The 26,615-nt window shown below is 44.5% G+C and overlaps 1 protein-coding gene across 12 annotated transcripts in view; it reads right to left on the bottom strand.

The window, feature by feature from the left end:
* Window positions 1-26,615, bottom strand: part of SLC35F4 (solute carrier family 35 member F4) — a 101,606-nt gene that overhangs the window by 10,259 nt on the left and 64,732 nt on the right. For 3 of the 12 annotated variants that reach the window (XM_068682398.1, XM_068682399.1, XM_068682400.1), the window contains one exon: window positions 7,199-7,496. The exons of 1 other annotated variant lie outside the window; for it this stretch is intronic. In XM_068682398.1, coding sequence (XP_068538499.1) covers window positions 7,199-7,496 — 298 coding nt within the window. 8 more of the 12 variants (XM_068682407.1, XM_068682404.1, XM_068682406.1 and 5 more) reach the window with 6 other exon arrangements.

Genomic DNA, 26,615 nt, shown 5'->3' on the forward strand with positions numbered 1-26,615 from the left:
CTCAGCTCGAATTGTGCTTAGCATTCACTCCGGCACAGCAGACATTCATTAGACTTTTATCACACTCGATTAAGTGCTTTTCTTAACTACTCTGCGCACCCCTACGAAAGTATCGGTTAATTCACATGGAGCAAATAACCTGCATTTTTCTCAAACAGCAGTTTCCCAAATAGCAAAGAAGTAACTTACCTGGAATAATCACACCGTGTGCAACCACGATCCCAGGGCCTTGCTCACATAAATGAAGGTTATCTATAAAACACTGACAGTTCTCAGCTTCTGCCTCCAAGGCCGTGAACACGATGATTATAACTGCTTTTTTTTTTTTTTCTTTCAGCTTGACAATTTTTCTCTTGCTTTACTCTGAAACCTGCTTTTATTTTTATTGAAATATGTTCTAGTGTACGGCCAAATAAGTTTGGAGAATCACCTGGGATACTCGGAAACCCTGCTGGCCACATCGCCGCAGGGGGACAGGCATCCACCAGAAGTGGGGCTGAGCTGATGGGGCTGAGTCCAGGAAAAGAAAGGAAAGGGGAAGGGAAGCACTTAAAGACTTCTCTTTGCGGATTAGATTGCAAAACACCCTCTAGCTCCATTAGAGCTGTGTGTCACACATGACCTGAGCAAGCTGTTTGCTTCTTAGGATTTCAAGAAACAGAAGGCAGCTCAGAAGGCTGCCCACCTCTACCTTTCCCAAACTGCAAAAGCCAATTTTTAGCAAATCCACCACCTGTGTACTTGGTTAAAGGGACTCCTCAGGATACCATAGTACAATTCAGTTCCTGACTTCAGTGCAGGGTTGCTGGCTTGTCTGCATAAAACAGGAGCTGTCCCACACGGGAACGCGTCACAAAACCAAAATGCCAGGGGAGCAAACCAAGGTACCATCAAACCACATCATTACGGGGCGACATTAAGGGACTCGTCAAAATCCCACGTGGCCTCGGGGCACCAAAGCGTTCGCAGCCAAAAACAGCTGTGGTTGGAAAATTCCTAAAACATCAACTACGTGGAACTAACGAGCAACTTCAAAGAATGCATTGCAAAATAGAGCCAGAAGCACCTGAGGGTTTTGGTGGTGGTTTGTTTTTGTTTGGTTTTGAGATGGGAGGATAACCATTATCCAGTTTTGATCTTGCTTTTACAGGCAGAGTTGTTTTCAGGTGTCCTAAACCACTTTTCCTAAATTTGGGGAGTTGAACTGTCAAATATATATGTGTATATATATATATATATATATATTTTTTTTTTTTTTCCTATTACAAATAGAAACCATCTTATTTTCAGGAAAGCTGAACAATAACATCTACATAATACATAAGATGAGCTATGTCTTACTTAATAACTACTCATTCCCTGCTGCCATTAAAATGACCTGGGGTACAAAGCATTCATTTTTGGTAATAATAAGTTCCTTTCTCAAACTCTGTGCTGGTGTGTGCAACAAGCTAATGCTCAGGCAGGTAGATCTGCTAATTATCTCCTTCATTCCATCCGACCTATCTGTTCTCAGAAGTCATCCCTTTTCCTATAGGTCTGAACAGAAATGTTTTACACGGAAAAAGAACAGTCGGTGGCGTGTATCATTTACCTGACACGCAAAGCAAATTAAGTGCAGAAAACAGATTAATGCCTAAGTTTGAACGTAGGCTGTTGTACCACCGATTTCCACAAGGAGTTAAATGGGATGAAACTCCTTGTCTGAGAAAGGACTCACTGGTAGCAGAGACTGGAATGTTTGTTGGCTTGCAGATGTAGCAGTCGATGTTTGAAAGATGTTTTTCTCCCCATGAGACTTAGGGAAATGCAGAGATGATTTTGGGCTCAGACAGACGGCCTCTGACCTGGCTGCACCATCGCTGCATTACATGACACCAGGGCTGGTGTTCACTGCCTTGTCAAGAACAGATCTGAATTGTGAGCTGTAGACCCGTGCGGAGCCTGATGTCCAAACCAGTGGGAATTCTGCATTGATTTAGAAGCACGATCGGATCGTTACATGGTTGTAAATGCAACCTGTCTCAGACGCTGTCAGGATCTGTCTTAGAGGGAACAAGCTTGTGCTATATTAAAAGACAGAAAGGTGCTTGGGCTGCTTGCAATAATGCAGGGCACAATTCACCATCCCAAAGGCAACAGCAAAACCATCCGAGCACGTCACTGTGGCACAATCTGCAAGGCAGCAGGAAAAGCTCTTCTAAAAATGTGCCACGGGAAATTATATCCCTGTAATCCCCGTGCCTGGCAAGGTGAGGCACTGACAGCGGGCAGATAAAAGGGACCGGCAGCTGTAGCTGGAGGCCGGCTGGGCCAGAGTTATGCACGAGATGTTGGGAATATGCCCAGCACTCCTCGTCTGGGGGCAGGAGGCATCAAAAAGTCAAAAAGGGGTGGTGGAGGGGGGAGATGCCAGAAGGGGTTGGGTTTTCTTGTCCTGTAGATCTCCAGGATTTCTGTACCCAGACAAACTCCAAGCAGAGCCAGGAGGATGGGGTCCAAAGCTCCCTGACTGTGAATCCTTGGAAGGAGGAAGCCTTCAGTACAATAGCAAATTTTGTGTTATTCTGGGTCGGGCTCTCTGGGCTGGTCAGCTATCTGGCAGAGACAGCTGTGGCACTGCCAAACACGTCGCTTATCTCTGAGTTCTCAGAAGCCGTGGGAGGGATGAACACAGATTCACAACTAGGAAAAGAAATCTGGAAAAGCTTCACACGCCCCAGGCAATGAACTGTTCAAGCACATCGAGGAGCCTTCATCACACACAGGAGAATGCAATGACCAGACGACCAGACAAAACAGAGGCCAGTGGTTCCTCATCTGTCAGTTCAAAGAAAAAGAAAAAAAAAAAAGCAGCAAAAATTTGTGGCAGGGTCATGCTGAGCAAGACAGAGACCAGACAAACTCACCTCAGTGCCCAGGAGAGCTCCGAGTGCCTGATGAGTAACGCTCAGCAAGTGAGGAGATGGGACGAATACTTTATTTCCCCATCCATGTCTACAGGAGATTGCCTCGGGCTTTGTGAAGGCCGGCTGCTCAGTGGTTAACTCAGCCTCTTTGGCATGCAACTAAAATTAAACTTGCAGAAGTCATCAGGACATGACAGTGATTAAAACCCTGCGCTCAGGGGAGAGGGCTCCGCGGATCCCTCCTCGATACAGATATCTGCAGGCTGTTGACTTAAAGGCAGAGACAGATCCAAGGGCAGCTGACCCTGAAACTATGACACAAACTATTTCCAAATGCACAAGAAGTCTATTTAAAACCTGCCCTCTAACACAAATAGCTCCTTTTATTTGCAGGTAGCCCTCAGCCATCAGCTCTGGGCAGCGTGCCATGCTCTCAGGAATTACAGCACCTCAGGCAGACGTGTAGCGTTGCCTCTGGCACCCACCGAACAGCCTGCACCACCTCGTCCTTATTCTGATGCCAGAGCCTGCAGAAGAATAGATTTATTCACCCCTGACGCACGGCAGCCTCTGGAGTGTAATGCAGCAGCTGGTTTTAAAACAGCTTACAGAAAAAAAAAAAACACAGAGCTAACAGACGCTACCTGGGGTAACATGAATATGGTAAATGTAATTACAGCATCCAGAGTAATACTTGGCAGGGCCACCAGTGACATTAGGGCAGCGAGAAGCACTGCAAGACCTTTTGTCAGCACGAGTTGTTCCCATGTCATTCGGTCCTTCTGTCCCTGTGCTGGCAGCTGTGCACTGAAATGTCGTCTAGCTCCATCTCAGGGGATGGACACCGCAGCAGTGGTGGTTTAACAAACGTTGATGTTTTTCCAGGAATGACCGAGTTCTCATTTTGTGCCTTGTCTAAACATAAAGGAAGAGCCCAGCTTTGTGTGACCCTCTCACATAAGCAGTGTCTGGCTCCAGAAGCACAGGAACGCTGTCTCCCAACAGGAATGGCCCAAGGGAAGCCCTGGTTTTGTGCTGCTGGTCTTCCTCCTTATCATTGACCCATCTGGGGTAGCTTCAGGAAACACAGATCCTCACGTCTCTTCTGGAAAGACCTTTGCAGTGAAGATCTAGATCTGAGTGCTGTTTCAGAAGAAGAAGAGGAAGCTGGGACGAGCACTGCTGCAACATTGATGGAGACATTTGGAGGTGACAAACTTGCAGATGGCAGAAGACAGCAAACATCAGCCACTTTGGGCTCTCTTCAGTTTAAGTGAGGCTCACATTTTGTTGTCCTTTCTCCTACAAAACCAGCTCTTCCCAACATGTTCATCCTTCCTCAAACCCACACTGAGAACGCTCTTCCTTTACGGCTGCACAGCACCTGGTGTTACAGCAGGCTATCCTCTGGCAGAAAGCCATGGTACATTACAGAGCTTGTCCTTGAGAAACCAAGACAGGGTGCAGGGAGGCAAAATTTCTTGACATTGAAAATATCTTCCACCTAACCCAAGCCATAACTCTATCAGGGCCCTACGCCAAGCCCGTGAAGTGCTTTCTGCTGTGGGAAATATCGGCAGGGTGAAAATTCCCACTGCTGAGCTTCAGGACTTTTTGTTCATGGCTACTGCAAGGACTCCCACATTTCAAGGTCTGCATTATGCGGGACATAACCTGTTATCTACAACACTGGGGAGAGACAAAGAGCTGTGCCTTCCACCTGAAGACAACTAAGATACTTCACAGAAATGCAGCAGGGAGGTAATAACTGTGAGTTAGTTTTTGAGACCACACAATTTAATCTCTAAGGTAACGTATGAGAGGGAAGAAGCACACAATTTACAATCTGAAGATTACAGCCCTTTCAGAGAGCCAGTGTAAAGCTGAAGACTGAGACTTCCATCCTTCCAAGCGGGATTTATTTGTTGAGACATAAAAAGGAACAACAGCCCTATACAGCTTTACCAGCCTGGGGCAGCACTCTGCAAGTCGCTAGCACGATCACTGGACTCTGCCAAGAAACCTCGACATTGTTTGTTCAGATCCACTGGGAATATCTGCTGGACAAGATGTCATGTGTCTTTAAAGCTCACAGTGAGTAACTACATCCTCCAGAAACACGAACACAAATTTCCTCCGGACTCTGAGGCAGGCCTGGAATCGTTATAGGACAGGCTTCACTGGCAGGAATTGGCTACTCGCTCCCCAGAAATAAAACCACCAAATGAAGCAACAAGACATCTCTGTATAATAATAATAATAATAATAATAATAATAATAATAATAATAATAATAATAATAATAATAATAATAATAATAATAATAATAATAATAAACAGTAGCAGGAACAGTATCAAAACCACAACACAAGTAGTTATGCAAATTGGTCTGGTTTGGCAAATAACCCTGCTGTGGGCAGGAGGCTGGGTTACACGACCTCCACAGATCCTTTCCAGACTAAATCTTTCTATAACTCTGATTTTAAAACTACAAATGATGCTTTTCAATTCTTTAAGTGGTCAGAAAACCAAGCAGCCATCCTGAAGAGATTTCCATTCCCATATCTAAGCAGAGAGAGTTTGGCTTGTGAAGTCATAGCACAGCACAGACCAAGTCGACTGGTCCCCATGATAAAGTCAACATTTACCAGCAGTTATTTGCCAGATCCTCCCTGGGATTTGCATTCCCAATGCATCTGGAATGGGAAATACTCTGGGAACACGCCTCGCCACCAGCCCATCAGCTCTAGCACTTTGCACACATTCACAAACCAGCTCCACATCTGTGTGCAGAAATTCCTCTGGGCATGTAAGCATGTGTCCTCAAATTTAACAGCTGAACTCTTAGCAGCTTGGGAAATGTATCCATTATTTAAGCATGCTTTTATTATGCACTGCCACGAATGTCTGGACCAAAACTTTGTTCTGATGGATATGTAATCAACCAACCAACTGCTGAGGATCTATCTGCAGGGATGTTTATTCTCACCTTGTTCCTTATTTGCTCTGCATTTGTTATTACTTTACCCCATACCCAGCAGCCAAGCTGACACTGTTAATGTTCTCACAAATACTCCAGAAAGAATCTCAATGAAGGCATCATTAACGTACAAAGCACCAGGGTTTTCAGAGAAGCAGTTAATTAAGTGCAACTGTTCAATTTTAGCCACGCTGATTTGACAGAAATGATAATTTAGGGCCAAATTACATCTCAGATCCTGGCAAAAGCAGCCGAGGGAAGACTTTGGCCCTGCTACACTCCAGCTCTGACAGTCACAAATTGAATTCCCTGAATGCTCAATGACAGACCTGCAGTACCCTGCAGAACAGACAACTCTGCTGGAGGCAGTGAGATTGTTTTCAAAGCAAGTCTATACTGGAGTAACAGAGCTGGGTACCAGATCTAAACTGTCCTGTAAATACCTTCCTTCCATGGCTGAGGCATGTGATACCTTGGCACGTTGAATTTAGCTCCATCCTTTAAAGCAGCTTCTACTTCAGTGTCAGATCAGTAGAGTAATGGAAGTAGAAGAGGAATTGTAAAATTAACTGCCCCAGAGGGTGGTGGCATGGAAGTGTCCTGAGAACAGGTTAGAAATGGTTTTGTTAAGTACTGGCCAGGGTGGAGGTGAGCTTGGTCCTGCTGCAGTGCTGGTGGTGGGACTGGATGCCTTCTTTGGGTCCCCCAAAAGAAGGCTGGCTTCTAAAAAGCAACGGGCATTTATACATCACCACCCCTGCAGACTAATATTACAGTCAGTACTGCAGACTCCTACAGTCTTTGCACTTGAGGCTGAGTTCAATTGCAACTTGCAGCCATGGAAAGCCTGGGGTCAGAGAGCCATTCCTCTTGAAACAGAGAGGAAAAGCTATTTCCATGTGGAGCTTTACAGAAGAACAAAGCCTTCACATCCTTTCCTCACCATGAGTTGTTTTGGTTGCACTTTGTACTGCCACTCTGTCATAAACGGGCCAGGAGAGATTAATTAATGGTGAGTGGAAGCCTGATCCAGACAGGAACACAAAATATAGAGATCTTAGATAACGGCAAGATTATAGGCAAATTACTGACCTTTCCAACTCAATGAAAAACCCTCTAAAATCAATTACCCATTTATTCAAGAATATATCACTCATCTGTTAGCCTTTTGTACGATATTTATGAATGAGATTTTCAGCAGCGTGACCTTCAAGCTGTCTTCTGACACCACGGGTCAACCAGAGAAGAGCAGCGATTTCAGTCCACAGAAATCAGGCTGCTTAAAGCGATACTGCCACGATAAAGCCTACCTGATTTTTTTGATTGGAGACTGCTTCTCCTGTGCAGTTGCAAGGTGCCCAGAATAATAAATGGGAAACACCATAATGTTCCAGTTTGTTGAGAACCAAGTCATGAAAAAAGGACAGTCAAAGGTCTCGTACGTGATTTTGACAAACTGCGTGGTCCCGACCCAGGAGGAAGAGACGGACAAAATGATCAGAAATCTCCAGATAAGCTTAAGAAACGTGGATGTGCAAGATTGGCATCGTGTCTGTCCCTCAGCTTCTTGGCTGCTGCTCTCTGTGTGCGTTTGTGTTCCTTCTTCTCCTGGATTATAAAATTAAAAAAAAAAAAAGCACAGAAAAAGAGAAGAGTTGCACACATAATTAATGCAGAACAATTCTTAGCAAAATCTCCCCTTCCGATCCAGACACAAACCATCCCCTGCCTTCTCTCTGTAATTCTTGCGTGCCTCACAAACACTTAAATCCTGCTCAGAAATACTTCAGTAATACTATCTTCAAGGTGATAGAACAAAATATAAACACAACACAGAGGCCTGAGGTACCAGCATTACAGCTAAGCTGTTTGCCTTATCAGCCCTTCTTTCGTTCTGTCAGCCAAACCCCTAGAATAGAGCTCCATCTCTTGGAGCCAGCTACATTATAAAGTCAATTACTGTGCATGTTTGCAACATAAAAGCTATCTGAGCCGGTGCATCTGAAGCCAGAAACAAGTTCTTATTATTCAAGATTTTAACTCAAAAATCACTTTTTTTATTTGCAGGCTGAGAGGTGGAAAAGAAACAGTCTGGTGGCTCTGTATTCCAAAGCAGAGACAGGGTTTTGTTTTTTTTCAGTCAAGGTTGTGTATTTACACTTTTGAAGTTAAAAAAGGAAACCGGACAAAACCGAAGCTTGACATGCCTGGAAATAAACCTCTAAAGATAACCCAGGAGGAAATGGAAAGTTGTCACTTTCCATTTTAATACAGTACTTTTCAGACCTAATCTGCAGATCACTGGAAACAGAACTGCGGACTGCGTAGAGAATTAATCTCCCTGGCTAATGACTTGCTCTCCAGACATACCTTCCAGAGAGGCAGCCCATGAATCCTATTCTGATTTCAAATTCCAGCTAAAAACAACCAAGCCAACGACACTGGATGCTGAGCAGCAGTAAAATCTGATTGATTTAGGTCCACGTGCTCATGCAGCAGCGATGAGCTCCAACCATTTACCACACTATATAACACATTGCGTTGGTTTCATACAAGAAACTGGAGTTCCTTCTAAAAATCATGACTGGCAGCTACCCTCAGCTATTACTAGTCACATCGCCACCTGATGTGATGTAGTGTAAGAAGCAATCTAATTCTTGATGTTAAGGGGAGCCACAGACCTACTGCAGCGAGAGCACACACTCTTAAATGTGAGAGAGGTACAACTCAAAATCAGATCTGACTTTCCTTTTATACTACTGTTTCTGCTACAGCCATAAAACATAAAAGTGAGGCTCAGAGTTATTAAATCAGACCTACTTTACACCTAAAACTTACTCCTCATAACAGGGAGTACATATGTAACCAAAAATTTTCTTAACTTGGACACAAAGCTTTTTGTAATTGCGATTGTATGCTGCATTTTTCCCCCAAATAATGAGCATTTAGTTGCTCCACTGTTTAGTGGTGAATCAAGAATTTAAATAAAATTACAGGTTTATTAAAACATGGAGAGGATAATCAGACAGAGCTCTGAATAGAAAAGCATCATTTTAGCATTCGCTTTGGCTACTGAGAGAAAATAGGTATTTTTATAGTACTAATAATGACTGGCATCTTCTATTAAGAAGTAAATTACAGTTTATTTGCAAGTTAGAATGGTTTAGAAAGAATATATCTCACACTATCCCCTTGCAGGTTTTCCTGCTAAGCAAAGCTATCATGCAATTAGTCCTTCAGCTAACAGTTAAAGTAATCACACAATGATGGAAGACTAAAGCACCTTTATCTTCACATTAGGTTTTCCAATTACCAAATAACCCTGTAATTGCTGTTACTATGCATGACACCATCATTAGCATTTGACTTGGATGTTACAGGTCTGAATGTTGGGGAAAGGCACAAAAACATACACTTTTTGAAAGTCTCAGCTTGGTTTAGAAGACCTATGTAAGTTTAAGCCTAATTAAATGGGCAGTGGGGAGTTTTTGTAAGTGCTTAACGGGTAGGGTTCACCCCATGTAATGCAGTTAGCAAATAATTGCATATCCAGACTCAAAACGTTGTCTAGGCCCCCTCTTTACACAATGATAATGGAAAAGCATGTTGAGAAGGTGGCTCTCGTCCTTATGTATCTAAGGCAGGTGGGATGGATGTCCCACTGGAGGCTCTTCTCTCCCCTTAGACCAAACATCTGTATTTAAAGTGAAAACCCCAGTCAAATTGGCATAGTAACTTGACGGTCACTTAAAAATCCATGAGGTGCACACCTAAATCTTGGCCAAAGATCCAGAAGGACGAGATAAGAAATATCTTTAAAAGAATCACAGGGATTGAGCTTAAAGAGGGTGGGGACGTACAGAAAGCAGACACACGGGTTGGAGGATTTCCAAGTCATGAAGCTGAGGCTGGACTGAGCTAGGAAGTAGTGCTTCTGTTCAGCTACTGAATGATATGTTAACGGGGAGAGAAAAACATTCATTAGCCAAAGTGGTTGGTAAATAGCATTTTACCGTTAGCAAGGTGGTAGAAATCCTTGGTGACAGCTCAGCCTGAAACAGACCAACAGACCTGTCGAGAGCATGGAAACAATCTGAGAGCTCAACAAGGATGGAAAGGCAGAGAAGAATGTAGATGACACTGCAGATGACACATGAAGAAGACACATGTCAGTGGCAAATTATGTTGAGAGGCAGCTAGCAGAAACATCCCTTCGTGGTCCTTTTCCATCAAAGTAATGTAATTTTTGCATGTGATGTCTCTGTGACAAGATGGAAACAGAAAAAGCTTCTGCTTTTGTTTTCAAAAGAATGAGATGAGGAAAATCAAATCATACAGCTTTTCTTCTGAACTCTTAACTATTTTGTAACTACATCCTAGAAAATAACATCTTTGTTAACCTACCTATCAGGTCAGTCCTATTAAAACCTCACTGATGAGGAATGGAAGAGTGGAAGAATGGAAGAATGCATAAAAAGGGAACTTAAAAAAATTGCAAAATAAACATTTGGAAGAGTATGATGTCAAGGCACTACTCTTTTCTCAAGGGAACTAAAGTCAGTTTTTAAAAAAGATGGATTCTGATTTTGGATGTACCCTAGTGCCAGCATATACAGCGTTATTTCAGCCTGATATCTGTGAAAAAATGAAAGCAGAGTGGTCTTCTGGTATCCTAGGTATGATCCTGAAGATGCTGTATCACCCACTCCTTGCTGCAGTCGTCACCTTCAATCGTTTTCAGAGGGTTTCCATCAAGAGAGTACTCCTGGAGTACAACATCCCTCCATTTTCCAGCACAAGACAGGAAATGTCTGACTCTTGCTGCCATCGGTGGTGCAGTGACAAGACAAAGGCTCAGCTGCCACAGTTCCAGTGTGCAAGGGAGATCCAGCCTGTTCTTCCTCCCCTTTTTTCCTCATCGCATCTACTCAGACAGTTTTGCAAAGCACTTGGGACAGTTAAATTATTTCAGTCATTTAACTGCTCTCTCCTCAGCACAATTCAGCACATTCAAAGGTCTCTGGCTGCATTTTGTAACTGCTCCCTTACCACCCCTGTTGATGACAGATGGACGTCATGGTGAAGAAGTCAGTGTTCACAATACCTATGGGTGCATTTGAGCTAAACTTCTGCAGTAAAGAGCATGACACGTTCCTGCTGGAAGCCCTGATGCGCGGCTGATCGATGATCTGAACCGTGATGGTCTTTCCTAGGTATCCTTCCACCTGTTGTTCCTCCTCTTCCTCTTCATCAGACCGTCCATGGTATGAGCTGAAGTTGTCATTGTCTTCGAGGAGGTAGATGGCTGGCTTTTAAGGGTCCTGGTCTCTGGCCAGAAGTAACCTTGTAAGACTAATTTGTGTACTAACGTTTATCATCCTTTTGACATCTTCTGTGCCTACTGGCCTTACGATTTCTCAGATAACACATCCTATGTTCCTACTGAGGCCCAGAGCTTTCTCTCCCATCCTTGCTTCCTTCTTGCCTACCCCCAGTTCGCACACAGGTACAGGAGGCACCTTCACGTGGCTGTGCGGTTTGCAGCACTGAAAAAAAACGTCAGCACGTCCGGACCCTGCACCATCTTTCAGAAAACAGACGGAAGAGGCCTTGTGCAGGCATACTGTGACGCCGAAAATGCGGCTGTTTATGCCTACCTGATCTGCTCTGCCTCTCGACTCTGCTGTGCCGACAGATTCCCGAGGGACTTCGATTCTGCAGCTCAAGAATGGGAGCAGCAGAATCTTCAGCAACAGATAGAGGGGAGAGCTGCCTAGTCATGCCTCTGTGTCTGCTGGGGCAGTTGCCTCCTGGCTTGCATTGGATGACAGATGATCGTGAGGCACCTGAGAAGAAAGAGTTTGCATCAGTTTGGCTGTAAACTCCCTGGAGGAAAGCGGGGCTTTCAAACACTGCCAGTGAAATGCACACAAACGATTCAGCGGGAGAAAGGAAGCACAGTGCAAAAATCAAGCTTTCAGCTTTGGTCAGAATCAAGTAAATAAATAAGTAAATAAATACTCCACTCTCTCCCCCCTTATAGATAAAAGGTGCCGTATGAAAACCGGTCTTTCCCCTGGAGAAATGAGAGCCCTGTCGTGCAGCATATCCTTAGCCACATGGCTCCATCCATAGGATCTGAACAGTCAAAGGAATTTGTACTCACGTGGGCCCCTTCCTGAGCACTGACACTGAATCAGGCAAAAGGAGAGGTCACCATCCTTCCCTAGGGTAGAAAGAAGGGCTGAGGAACGACTGCCTCCTGGGGTCAGTGCTGGGAGGCTCCCAAGAGGACGGCTGCCCCTTTCCATCCTCCAGAATGATCCTTGAGGGTCTTGCACGGAATGAAGCCTCAGCCACCGACAGATCTGTAGGATCAGACTTCTTCTAACTCACTGAGGAGGCCAGATTTAAGTCTTTTCGTGCCCCACGTCAGGATCTCCACATCTTCAGAGAAGTTGCTTTTTCTTCTGCTGCTAGGTGCAGCCAACGGGCTGCCCAGGGAGGTGGTGGAGTCACCATCCCTGGAAGTCTTCAAAAGACGTTTAGATGTAGAGCTTAGGGATATGGTTTAGTGGGGACTGTTAGTTTTAGGTCAGAGGTTGGACTCGATGATCTTGAGGTCTCTTCCAACCTAGAAAATTCTGTGATTCTGTGATTCTGTAACACCGCGATGCTGCACTTCACAGGGAGGCTTTGCAGAGGCACAAGGCAGCAGACAAGACCCAGGTCCCAGAAATAGCAGCAGCACCAGATGAAAAGTTCATCAGAGAAAAGGACGCAGCATTTTACATGTAAGAGCTTGAAGGACTGGACTGAGAATCAGCAAAGAACAGAAAGGAGTGCGGTGCTGGGATCTGGCAGAGTGAGCCTGATCATCCGTGTGCTCCCAAACTGATCGAAGGTGCTTGTTTAAGAAGTCAACGCATCAGCAGCAGATCGGAGTCTTCTCTGAAGCCAGTAAATCGAGATGAGAGGTCATTTTGGTAAGCAGGTGTGTTGATGGTCAGTTGAGATCACCCAGCACTTTTTTTGCAGGTGCAATTTCAGCTGGTGACCACTTAACCCAACCTGAGTCACATACACCCAGAGCAGCCACTGACTTTGCCATGACTTGGAAGGATTCAATACGACACACATAGGCCTCACATTGAAAAAAAAACAGATAAATAGACACAAAACCCAGGTGTAAGGTACCAAGTATGCAATAAATACGTTGAGCAGCTCAGAAGGCAACATTCTGCATTGCAACTCGAGCCATTTCAGTACCCGTTGTGCAAACATCTCCACACCAAACCACATAAAAGTATATTCTACGGCCATGATTTCAGTATTTAGGAGACTGTAGGAATAAAGTCAACACTCGTTTGCCAGAAGAGGCTCATATAGCCTCTCATATAATCTTCAAATATTAGCTTAAAGCTATGTTAGATTCACCAGCTCTAACTACAAAGACCATGAAGAAAGAGACGAATATACTGTACTGCTCACAGAAGCCCTCTCAACCTATTTAGAGCCTCCAACTTCAGTTTTTACCCAATAAACTCCTAGGGATGATCCTCCAAGATGCTTTCTGCTTGCTCCCACCTTGCCACACAGCCCTACAAATTCAAGCACTGAGGGATACAACACAAGGTCTGTAACAGGACAACCACTGAAGCTGATTTTGAAGGATTAACACCTATACGGTGTCTAAGCACTATATTGTCTCTTTTTTTTCGGTGAGCATCACTCCCTACAGAACTTTTTAGAGTCTACTGGGTATTTTCAAACTTCTAAAACAGCTTTTCATCTTCACATATTTACTTTTTAATGGAGAAAATCTTAATCTAAGAGACGTGCAATTCCCTCCAGGACTTTGTTCTACTCATTTCCCAAGTCCAAGCCTCCAAAGTCCACCACAACACCTTTATTTGACAGCCAAAAATTAGTTCCAATCTCCACAAGGTTAAAACAATCAGTACTTTCTGGCCTAAATATTCAGTAAGGAACTTACAAATTTTCCAGTCCACAGCTTGAAGGGGATTTTTTCCGAAAGCGTTTGCTGACTGCCTGTCCTCTGAGAATCTGCCGCCAAGGTGCATCGACCCAAATCACTGCTCACTTTGATATGCTTCATTTAAAGAGATTTCATTAAGTTGAAAGACACATGCTACATCTCAATCCAGGTAATTTAGAGCAAGCTCCAGATTCACATTACGCTCAGCAGAAGTCTAGCAGATGATCTGCAACCGAAATTTCAAGGAAACCTATTTTTCCTCATACGCAAAAAGAGCTCCGAGTTATTTATATCTGGTACAATAAAGGAGCATCAATCTTTTCCTGTACATTGAGAAACTCGGCAGTTGAGACCAAAACTGCAATTCAAGAGATTGCATTTAATTGAAAGTCACTGCTTGATTTAGTGAAATCCTCTTCTATATGTGAAAGCAATCAGATAGCACGGCAATTTATCAATATTTCATTGTTACCGTTAGAAAGCCTAGGCCATCTAATGCTACTGAAGCTGAACATATTTTAAGGAGATCCTTTGACAGGGAAGGTGAATAGATATGTGCTGGGATAATTTGTCCAAACCTGGTATCAGCAGCAAGGGCAACAAATCAGCTTTTACAACACACACCAGCAAAACCCTGCACGTGCGCGCCGCTACCCATATTAGAGGAAGGGAAGGCAGAACGATATGGGACTGCTGTTCTTTGCCTCACAAAGCATTTACCAGCTATCAACCAGGCATCCACTGAGACCCTCCAAACTTAGGGAGGCATCAAGAGCAGCATTTGCCACTGAAATTTTGCATACGTGAATCCCACTTGCCTGCGGAGACCCCACGGTCTTCGGTGGTGAGCCCGTGCCCCCTCCAGAGAGGATGCTACTGAAAAAGATTGGGAAAAACCTAGCAAAGAGGAAAAATCTTGCCAGTCTGTTGGATCTGACTGCCAGAATTATTCCTAGATTACCTGAAGCTTATAATTGAGTGTCAAAGTAACACTCAGCCCACGGACTTGACAAAGGAGGGAACGGAAAACAGGAAAGGACCCCACAGGATTGTATCAAGCACGTAATGGATCAAATTCAACAGGATGACTTTTCATTATCAGCTATAAACAACCCTCTGCTCTGTCCCATTTTTAAAGATCCTTTTTATTATTCTATTTCAGTAAATCTTCTTCCTTGCCCTGCAAATGCAAACACCTTACAGCTCAGGAAGCAAAGCCATTTCTATACACGTGGAGACTGAAGGAAAAGCAGCAAGGAAAACCTGGGGCTTTCTGCATGCTTCTAACAGTCTGTCCTTGTCTGGCATTAATTAGCACATACTTACTCCAGTGCACTTCCATTTAGCAAGGTAATTATGCTTGTGACTACCCCAAACCACATGATTAATATCACCCAAATCCTCTCCTTTCCACGTGCTTGAGCACTGTTCCAAGCCCAGGCTGCGGGAGGAGGTGAGCCACCGTGAGCTGCTGCTGCTGGGCTGAGTTAAACCAGGAGCCTGCAGCACACATGTCCTGAGAACCATTTTCACCATCCACCTGTAAAACTCCCTTGTCCCTCTAACAGATGATGACTTGTGGCTTTCCATTCATACGGAGACTTCCACATGCAGCTCACACGGTGAGAATATTTGCCCCCTCCTTGGCTTCAGGCTACACAAAACACTATTATTACACAGGAGACTTGGAGATAAAAGATTATTTTGAGATTCAAAACGACTTTCAGATTATTTTTGTATATATAGGACAGATTTGTCATGTGACAACAGCGCTCTGAATACTAAAAAATATGCCATTCTGTTGGAGACACCTTTTCTGATCTCAAAGTTGCTACTAGAAATGGATTGAATGGACTTCCAGTAAAACAATCGATGCCATACAAAAATGTAGCCCTGGGAGTAACTTTTATGGCCTGGTCATCATAGAATTGATTTTTTTTTTTTCTTTTCTTTCTTAAGACTGCCCCAATGGAAATTTAGAACGTCTCAAACAGATAACTGAATCCTCTTCCAGAACCTACCTGTATGTCCACGACACGAAGTGTTTCCCTTTTTGAGACAGTAACATCTGGCTTGCTGGCATGTGGTTTTTGGTTTTGTTTTTTTTTTGTGTGTGTGTGAGTTTGTTTTTTTTAATTATTACACAACTAAATTGATGGTTATATTACTGACATGTTTATGAGCTGATCAGTTTTTGGATTACGTTCTCAATGCCCTGCAGAGGAGTGCTCACCCACAGCTACCACAGTAGACAACCCACTGCAAGAAGTCAGTCAAGGCATCTCCAACCTCCCTGTTATTCAAACAGCATTACAATATGTTTATTCTACTGTGCGCTCAAAATCTCACCTCCTAATACTTCATTTTTGCATTGACAAAATGATGTCTTCATACCACGGCCGCGGAGACAATTGCTGAGTTTTGACAGATGGATGGAGGAAGGAGCCAGTCTGGTGTGATGTGGGAAGTACGTCAATCGAAGTGTTCCTGCTAAATCGGGCACCGGGGAAAGAATTGACAACATTTCCTTTACACTGCCACGTTACCTGATGGAGTGAGCATCCACTGCGATGAAGGCCTCGCTCACACATCACAAGCCTGTTTCCAGCAGCCTGCGTGCACACTGGTAAGTCAGTTCACAGCCACGAGGAATGGAGATTTTGCAATGGAATTTGGTCTTAATGTGGTGCAGTAAGGGGAAGGTGATGTCAATTTTATGGCCAGGGAAATATCTGATGCACATGGCCCAACAGGAATGGGAACTGTGGTGCTATTGGTAGAGGAAAGCTTGTTCTGTCCATTTTATAAGAAAACATCATTAGATAGCAGTAGGTATGGCTTTAATTAGGTTGTTTGCTACTGCTGTCACACAGCTGCAGGCTGGGCTATCTAATGTTACCAGTCCAGTGGGGAGCTAGCTCCATGGTTTATTTTATTTCAGCCAAAGGGATTCCTTGTAAAATCAAATCCTGTCCTTCCTTATGCAGGAATAAACCCACAGCAGCTCCGTACAACCAGCAAGCAAAGCTGTTCTGGACATACCTTGCTGTACCTGAGGACAACAGCTGACCTGTGAAGATAAAATTCAAGGACAAACTCTCCCCAGCTTTTAATGAGTCCAGAACCAGCAGTTTGACTCAGGATACGAAGCCATAATTACATTACTACCAAGTAAACAGACCATAGGTGGAGTGCTGTTACAGACAGCGTGCTACACAGGTTTGAGGAATCAGCATCTCTTATTTTATTCTGTGAAGAAAAATGACTTCACCGTATCTCAGACACTTGAAGACATCCTTCTGAGACTCTGCAACTGGCCCCTGTGTGTCTGAGCTAAGCAAGGACTCCTGCTCAGAGCAATGCTCTGTTAGTTTACTATTGTTTGTTTTGGAAGTTTTTATATTTGAAGGGGATGAGAAGGTTACAGCATTATTTTTTTTTTTTTTTGCCTGAGGGGAAAACAAGATTTTCAGATTTTAATGAAAAACAAATGACTCAGTGCTGGTGTACATCATTTTCCTTGTACTATGATTAACTATTGTCAAGAGCAGAAAGCAAAAAAGCAGACATTTTTGTTGTAGTTTAACTGTGACATCCATCTGCAATCTCTGCCAATTATCCTCTCGGTGTCTGCACACAACAGTTCATTTCAAATCAGCAGATGGAAACTTCGCTCACAATTAGAAATCTCAATGATTTCAGCACGTCCTCCTGTCCTTGCTGTAAAGGGAGCGAAGGGGCAGCAAATAACTTACATTTTGCCATCCCATAACTAATGCAGTGCCCGACCAGGGATGTGTCACGCTGCATGTGTCACCAGCCTAATTGTCAGGGGAGGAAATCCAAGTTAAATGGTCTGAAGACCACCCCTTCTCCCCCACTCCGTACACAACTGATATGTCTCATGCTTCGGAACTAAACCTCACCCACGTGGCTTCCCACCAGCCAACACCAGGGGCAAGACCCCTGCCACGACCCACATCCTGCACTGGGAGAAGGAAAGCTCTCACTGCAGTGATCAGTAAGTTCCTAAAAAGTCTCAGAGCAGGGACAAATGACAGAGATACCTGCCAGGGGTGATGAAGGTGTATCTGGCTCTGCCTTAGAGGATGGATGACACAGATAACTTCCCCAGGTCACCAGCCAGCCCTGCATCTCCTTGGCTTTATGACGATAACAGCCCTGGGACCTGGTCTCTGTGTGCTAAATTCTCCTGATTTAAGATACAGACACAGGCTGCAGCACATTACAGCCATGGGTCTTGATATCACTTTACACAAGACCTGGAAAAAAAGAAACAAAACATAATCTAAAACAATATATAAACAGGGAGAAAAACTGACAATAACTACAGACTGAGGATGTACCATTAAATTGAAAGAGATCTGTGCAACTCTGCCAACTACGAGGCTGTCAGTAGCTTTGAGCAAAAGAAATGCAATGAGCTAATGAGGAGTTGAGTGCATCTGCATCCAACACCACGAGATCTGAAGAGTTCAGAATTAAAGGAAGGCAACCAGAACTGGGCAGGAGCATCTTCACATAGCACAAGGCAGTCGTGAAAACAACCTGGGATTGCACTTGGTCCTGGCACTCAAAGGTGTGCCAGGAAGGAAACAAGGGAGGAAGCAAGGAAGGAGAGAAAGAATAAGAAAGAAAGAAATAAAAAAGAAAGAGAAGAGCCCTTTAGCAGGAAGCATGTAAGTCAGGCTTTGCTGTCTGTAAACAACCTGCAGGCTGCCTTTTGGGGAGCTGTGATGCATAAGCATTGTTCCAGTTTTCCCAGTCCCTTTTCCTCCTTACCCACTTTAACCAAGACAACTTGGGGGGGGGGGGGGGGGGGGGTTGGAACTTGATGACCTTTAAGGTCCCTTCCAACCCATTCTATGATTCTACAACTTTTTCTTCCTTTTTTTTTTTTTTTAAACCCATTTTCATTTCAGCATAACTCAAATATCACTGCCTCTGTTTAAGCACAGACAAGGAATCCCACTGATTTGACATCAGAAGTAATATGCCAGCACCAGAGTGTGGGTGTAAGAATAGTCTTGAAAATAAGTTTATTTGATATTATCTGTATTGCGAATGGCAGCAAGAGAGAGCATGATGCATTTTGAAACACACTGGCTACATACATTTTAAGATTACCGGTCAGAACATGGTATATTTAGAGTCAAAAGGATTATTTATATTTTACTCAAAGAAAGACAAAAGCTTTGGAATGCAGAAAAAGTGATGCAAATTATGAATGACTTTTATATGTCAAAATTTAAACTTCTACAATTTCAATAGAAAATTGCCTGTATATGTCAACAAAAATAATTTAAAACATCCATTTGGAGTGGCACATTTTGGACTGAATTCTGCTGTCAGAAAGGCTTGCCGGCATCCCCATTTGCCTCAAAATCAAATTCTTTGGCAAAATTCATACCTAGCTGTGACATCTTTGAGTTTGAAAATACTGACTGTCAGGAAAGGTGCTAACTTCTCCTCCAGCACGGAGCACTTCCCATGCAAGGAGCCTCTGATTATTGCTCCTTCCTCACCCATCCAGAAGGAAGCCTGGGAAGGGTAGGACCAGGCACACAAACACCCCACCTCACAAAGACGTCTCACGAGAGATCAGCAGACTCCTTCCACACCTGGAACTTCTGAAAGGGTAATTTCCTCTGATAAATACAAATAAACACAAATCATTTGACTCAAAGCCACACATCATCCCCTTAAAGTAAACCTCTCTTGCAAACTGTGCAATAAGTTACACCAGATGACCCTCTAATAGGTTCCCAGATGTATACACTTTACCCTGAAATAAGAAGTTATGATTATCACAAAAAAAAAAATCCTTTGAAAAGACAATGAATCTTGTCATTGCTAAAATTTAGTGACAATTCCAGCAAGTATCAGACGTTATGAGTTAAACTCTCATTCTACTTTCACAGCAATAAATCAAGAGTAGCACCAACGAAAGCCACAAGGCTGCTTTGACATAAAGTTGTTGTGAAAGGAGCTTAGACCCAGGACACACCTGAAATCACACATTTGCACCTTGTTATTAAATAATTATGAGCTAGCTTCTACTTTCAAGAAATGCTGCAATAAATCCAGGCTGGTTCATGGGTCTCCTAAGATAAGAGGGTGAAAGCAGTGCACTGACATACAACTCAAATTATATCAAATTGCTTATATTTATCTCCTACACAAACTGTTGCCTCTCCTGGCTGATGGGTGCCTCCAGAGGGTGATTCATTCCAGCTCCCTAAGATACCAATCTTAGGAGATGAATCACCTTTCAGAGGCATCCACCTCTCCTGCTGACTCCAGGAAGCTCAGACAACTTTCTCAGTGCTTAGAGAGGCTTTAGATGCATCTGGATGAGTCCAAATCTGCCTCAGGCTCCTGGCAGCACTTTGGTACTTGCTTACCAGCTGGGCATTAAGCTGTTGCTTTAATCTCCTTGCCTGCCTTTGAGCCCATTTAAGCACTTTTGAGGAAGAGTGGGGTAAAAGAATATCTCAGAGGTAAGCAGGTGGGGCAAAAGTGAGCATTTATCATGGTTCTGTTGCATTTGTAACCCCTGGAGATGTGTAAGACACCTTCATACTGTTTTTTTTTTCCCTGCAGTGCCCTTTCTTTGATGGCACATCTGGGTAAGTGTCCTTCAAGCACTCACGTACATGCAGGCAGTCTTCTTGTTGTAGCTGATGTTGCACTGGGGAGTGAGGGCTCGCCACACTGGGATGAAGACGTCCTCTAAAGCATTCATGTGGTTGGGTGTCCTGGCTCAAAACCCACCCCACACCTTCCAGAACCGCTCAGCTCCCAGTGCCAACCCTTCTTGGCAGCTGTCTCTTCTCCATTTTCTTTCCATGGTTCTTCCAGAAAGGCAGAAAGCCTAAAAAGCCACAAACCTAAACAGCTTGAAAATTGCCATGGTAGAGTGCAAAGCTCCCCTGCTCTCCTCCCAGCACACAGGCCCAGAGCCCAAGTCCCTGTGGCATCTCTGCCACGTGTTTTTCCCATGCCTGGGCAGGAAAGCAGGGACAGCTGCAGCGCTCTTGGGAAATTGGCCGCCCTACCCCATTAGGATTCACTGGAAATCCCTGCTAAAATCTTTGCTGCTCGGTAAAACTGACTGCACACGCATTTAACGTACGGGTTAGCAGAGGCCCCGGTATTAGTTCTGCCTGGCCAGCTTCATCCCTAGCAAGGACCTTTCCATTTCCAGCCCGTTGGCTGTGACAAGCGCTGTCATGTAGTCACTTCCAGTCTGTTGCCCTTTCTTCCTACGACGACTGGATTTTCCCTCCCTAAGGAACCCGGCAGTGCAATTTTTGAGTGCTGGGAGCAGGTTCTGACGGACTCCTGAACAGATCTGGCTGACAGCAGCCGGATGGGGTTAAGCTGTAGGCACGCACTGGCCGTGTGCTGTCTATTCGGGGTAGGGGGGGGTCTTTAATCCTGTGTGCTCACCGCCTTGCATGGCACGAGCCCCGTCCATGCTGGCAGCTGGAAATAAACAGCGGCACATCACCACATTAGGCAGCCCGTGGGCACGCCAGCCAGCTCATCCCACTGCAACGCTGCTCCTTTCCAACAAGGTGAGGGCACACTTCACGATTTCACACTTCCTAAAATTCGGTGCTGCGCACCAGCAATGGTCCAGCATAAGCAGCCAGCTCTGCCAGCTCCTTCAACTTTCTTTAGGGCATTTTTCCCTCAAGGAAGAAACACCAGGTGAGTGCTCAGCCTGCAAAATACTCAATATTGTGCACAAACCCCAAAGAAACATGACAGGCTATAGCCTGCTGTATCAAAAGGCAGCTCCGTTCGTAATTTAAGCCCCTCCGACCTGGGTAGACTGAAGAACCGAGAGTCACGCTCCGCTGCCAAGCACCGTGCGGCATCTCTTGCCTTCCTTTCATCCTGGACGTCGTGCTGAATTCAACCCGGAAAAAAAGGAATCGCGATTTCGCTGCTGCTTGGAATAACAACCACCAGCAGGGAGACAGCACACACCCTGCGAGTTTACAGCCCGAGCACTGCTAACACCGTCCCACACCTGCTGAAAGCAGCGCTCGGCTCCTCCAGCCGTCTGATACCGAGTGCAATAAGCTTGCGACAGCACGGCTAAAGGCTGCGATTGCTACAGGCAATAAAGAAACAACAAAACCACAAACCTGAGCGTTAGGAATATTTTACGCAAGCTTCCCTTTCAACCTTTGATTTACACCACACGTGTCTGCTGTCCGCTTTCAGTATCCCCGCTGCAAGCAGTGCTGTCCCTCGCTGGGCATCACCGCGTTTCCAGCTGACACCGAAGCGTGCTGCAAAGTTGGCAAGAGCTCTGCGGGGAACGAGCCTTGCTCCTGCACTTGGCGTTAGGCTGTCATGTCATGGGGAGAGCACATCACAGATTTCACCATTTCTCTCTCGTGGCTGCTGTATTAAGGAATTGCTTCGCAGATGACGCTCGTGGAAATAAGGAGGGGGGGAAAGCAGTGCAAGGGAGCAGCTGCCACCTCAGGCTGAGGGACAGCAAGCACAGAAAAGTTGAAGCCTCTGCCTTTAAAACAAAAATATAGCTCTAGAGCACATTGTTAAATTACTACAGAAAACTGAGTAATGAAGAATAAACCTAATATCCCAGCTTTTTTAAAAAGATAGAATCAAAGCACAATAACTTTTTCCAGTTGTTCTTATTTCAACATTAGTTTCTTCATCAGAAAGCACTCACGCAGCAGCGGAACACAAGAAGGAGAAATTTAACTGCACTTACCCTAAAAAGAGAAATTTAACTGCACTTATCCTAGACAACATTAAAGTGCTAAAAATGCTATCAAAACATGAGCTACTTTAAAAATACACAACTACACACACACAGACACTCACGGTGCTTTGAATGGAACAGAGCAGGAGTAGCATGCAAAGTAAATCCCTGCCTAGGCTCAGATATAAAGGAGGAAAAAAAAAAAAAAGCATTTACCGTCTGGCACTGGCGAATTTAATTCAGAAACATTGTAGGACGGTAACGGTGCCACTCTTGCCGAGTGTTTCTTCATCCTCTGAAATCGCTCTCTCACTCACACACTCGCCTCGTCTTTGGTCTGCATCGCTTTTGGTCCCGAGTAGTAAAGTAAACACTCGGCTGTGGCTGGTGGCTGGATGTTGTTCTGGAGATGCTGCAGCAGGCTAGGAGTACTGATTTGCTGTTTCCCTGGGAAACCACTTGCAACACATTCAAACAATGCTTGACCTCTGCTAACACTTATCTTTCATCCAATTGTTAAGCACAGCAGATAAAATACAAATGCATTCGCTATTGCTCTTCTGTAACTTGCACGCGCGGCGGGCGCTTTGCATGAAAAGGATTTCACATCAGCTCTGCTCTGTGCTAGCAGAGCAGACGGGAGATTTCTCAGGCAACTGCAAGGGAATTATGCAATGCAATTTGCTGATTCCGTACGCTGTGACAATGTATGTACGATTACGGTCATTATTTCAAATCAACTTTGAGTAATGTAGCTCCGATAGAGCTGTGAAACCGGGAATGCCTTGGGCAAAAGAGCCGGTAACGTCCCGCTCTGTGCCAGACAAGAAGCAACGATACTGCAGAAGCCTCTCCTCTTCTAATGCCCTACAAGAAGTGTCACAACCAGGACATATACAGGCCACAGCTGGTCTAGATTCTTCCTCCCTTCCCTTAAGGCACCCAGGACATTTTTACACTCTTTCTTCTACCTCTACTCTCTTCCACACCCTTCTTCTTATCATTATTTCTACTACCTGACATTGTTCACTTGGAGGAACAGGGAAGTTTCATCGAGCAAACCAGTGCCAACCCCTAAAGTTTTGGCACATCTCAGAATACCAAACTGACTCGGGTATCCCAGCACCGTGCTGGGAGCTTGCTTTGACCCCAGTTATTTATCAGCTTCTCATAAGGGTCCTGCCTTCAGAGCTCTTCACCAAAACTGTACCAGGTTTTGGCCAAGAATTTGTAGGTAGCAAGTCTTACCATTTACATTCAATGTATTTATTATAGCAACTATGGGAAATACAAAGAAAGAGGACAGAAAGAATGGCAGCAAGCTATACCAACACATGCTAGCAAAGCTGCTGGATTTTTAAGGGTCTCACCTATAAAACTTTCATCAACAGTCTTTGTGCCATTGCTAGCGAGTGGGAGCAGGGATTCCTGGCCTGGGTATTAGTCCTCTATCCCCTATTACACAGCCAAACAGGGAGAAGTTATTGGCTATAAGGAAGGCAATAAAGTGGTTTGAAAAGGATCAAGAATCACTGACCCAGAATACCACGTGCTCAGCTTCCTAAAGACGGCTTGCAGGAACCTGAAATGTTTTCCAGCAGTAACAAGAGCCTCTTTCTGGGCACAAAGTGGCAATAGAAGAGGACATCAGCTATACAGATTCCTCTCCTGAGTGCTGTAGAGAAAGAGCTGCAGTAGGGCTAGACCTCTGAAATGCTCACAGACATCCTCGTGCTCTCTCAGGGCTGGATTGCCCAAGTGAAGGAAAACACGTGTGTTTTTTAACCCAGAGCCTGCTCCTGGACTCCCTTACAAAGGGCAGTTCCCATGATGGGGTATGTGTGCAAGGACTGCTCCCTTCAGTTGCCCGTAAGGAGCCAGGACACAAGGAGGGCAGAGAAAGATGAGTCCTGGCACAATCCTCTCCAGATGCAGCCACAGGACACCTGGCACACGCGGAGACCTGAGCTACAGCATCCTAATGGGCACAGCACCCATGACTCTGCAGCACCCAGAACAGACATGAAGGGACTCCAGATTCTTCAGGGCAAACAAGCCATCAGCATAGGATTATCTTAAATGCACAGTCTTGTTCTGCACATCTTTTGCTGTGGTTTGTGTGGTCTGTACTCTTGATTACTGGGGAGAGGTGACACAGTAAGGAAAAGATGGAAGAGAATGAGAATGGAAGAAGTACCTCGTCACCCCTTCTCTCATGGTCATCCCGGTACAGCAGCGTTGGGACAGGCTAGGGAAGAAGCACAGGGGAGAGAAATGGCTACAGCTGCCTGGTTTGCCACCCAGCACGTCCTCTCCTGGAGCACTTGGAGCTCCCCTCTAGGATCTTCATTGTATCCCCTGTGACTGATAAGGCTCCCCACCACGACAGCCTTTTCCAAAGCATCACACTGCAGCACGTAAAGCTAACCAGCTTTTACTGCTTATCTGCATTCGGAGGATTTCTCGCACTGTGTAACAAGCACTTTTCCAAAGAAAATTATCTTCCCAATTCGCAGAAGGAATTTTATTCTCCCCGCCGATGTGCTGAGAGTCAGCAGACTCTGTGATAGAGTAATCACAAGTCAAGTAATTGCTGGCTCCACAATCACAAGGCTATCTATTAATACATGTCTAGTCCTTGAGCGTTTATATAATATAAACAACATAATAATATAACACAGAGATGGTTTTTAGAAAACCATTTCTGCAAATAGGAGTTTATAATGGAATCATTAACGAGCCTTAACAACGGTGAGCGTGAAATGCATGAGACAACGTCAAGCAATTCGAGACATTTCTTTCAGACAATTTCAACGTTACCAGCAGAACATGGTTGCATCTAAAAGCTGCTGCTTCTTTTTTTTTTTTCTCCCCCCAAAGGAAGATCACCCATCGTTTTAACACGGTAACTCAGAAACCATATTCAAACCCAGAAAGAACCCTTTCAAAATATCTACCCCAGCAATCTCTTTTTCATACAACAGTTATAAGAGGAAAGAAGCAGATACCATACTGCTTTAAAAATGTGTGATGGGTACCTGTACCTCCCATTGAAGACTGCAGATTGAAAAACATCAGCTTCTCTGGCTACACAACTAAGCTTTGGCCACCTACTTCTGCTCCTGCTATGAACTGATGCTGATTGCATTTATGTACAAGAGGCTACTCATGTAGGTGCTCCGATCCTTCCTATGTACTCAGCATCTCCTCTCTAAGCATGCCAAAGAAAGGAATAAAATAATATGAAGCAGAAGGGAGAGAAGCAAGCTCTGTCCTTGCCTTCTACAGTACCTCAGACACAAATCCATCCAATGTGGAATTTTATGTCCAAATTTACCAGGATGGCATGATAGTTACTCCACAGACTGCAAGTCAACATGGACTATGTGGTCCTGTGGTCATCTCATGCTTATGCAATGTACCACAGTGGAAAAATATGGGTTGTTCTTCTAAAAATCAAGGGCGAACTCATTTCCAGGTACCTCTAAGATAGATCTTCATAAGGTGCTGCTTGCTCCATGCTCTGTGCTTTCAGCCTAGAGAGTGTTACAGGTTTTGTTATTTGCTGGAGTGGCAGCTTTGTGATACCTGGAAATGTGGCCCATAGCACCAGCCAGTATGGCTTGAATTAATGAAATCCATTGTGCCACTTAACCGATCTCCACATGCAATTATTTTCATTCAGGGCGTCCCTATTTGTCAAGGAAACACAGAGGATGAATTACAGCAGTGCAAACTATACAGAGTGTCATTAAACAGCATAAATTACAACCCAGCCTGCAGGCTAGCAAGCTACCTCTTTGTTCCTACTTAAGGCAAACACTGGTAAGACCCTAACCAAAGCTCTCAAGATGGATTAAACATCCCTGGTGCTGGTTTTCATGTGAAGATACCAGTGAATTAGATACCCAGCTCCTGCTGGGTATCTAATACCAAGCAGTCCTGGTGCTTCAAGGCC

Source organism: Anas acuta, chromosome 5 (genome assembly GCF_963932015.1).
Source record: "Anas acuta chromosome 5, bAnaAcu1.1, whole genome shotgun sequence".
Taxonomy (NCBI): domain Eukaryota; kingdom Metazoa; phylum Chordata; class Aves; order Anseriformes; family Anatidae; genus Anas; species Anas acuta.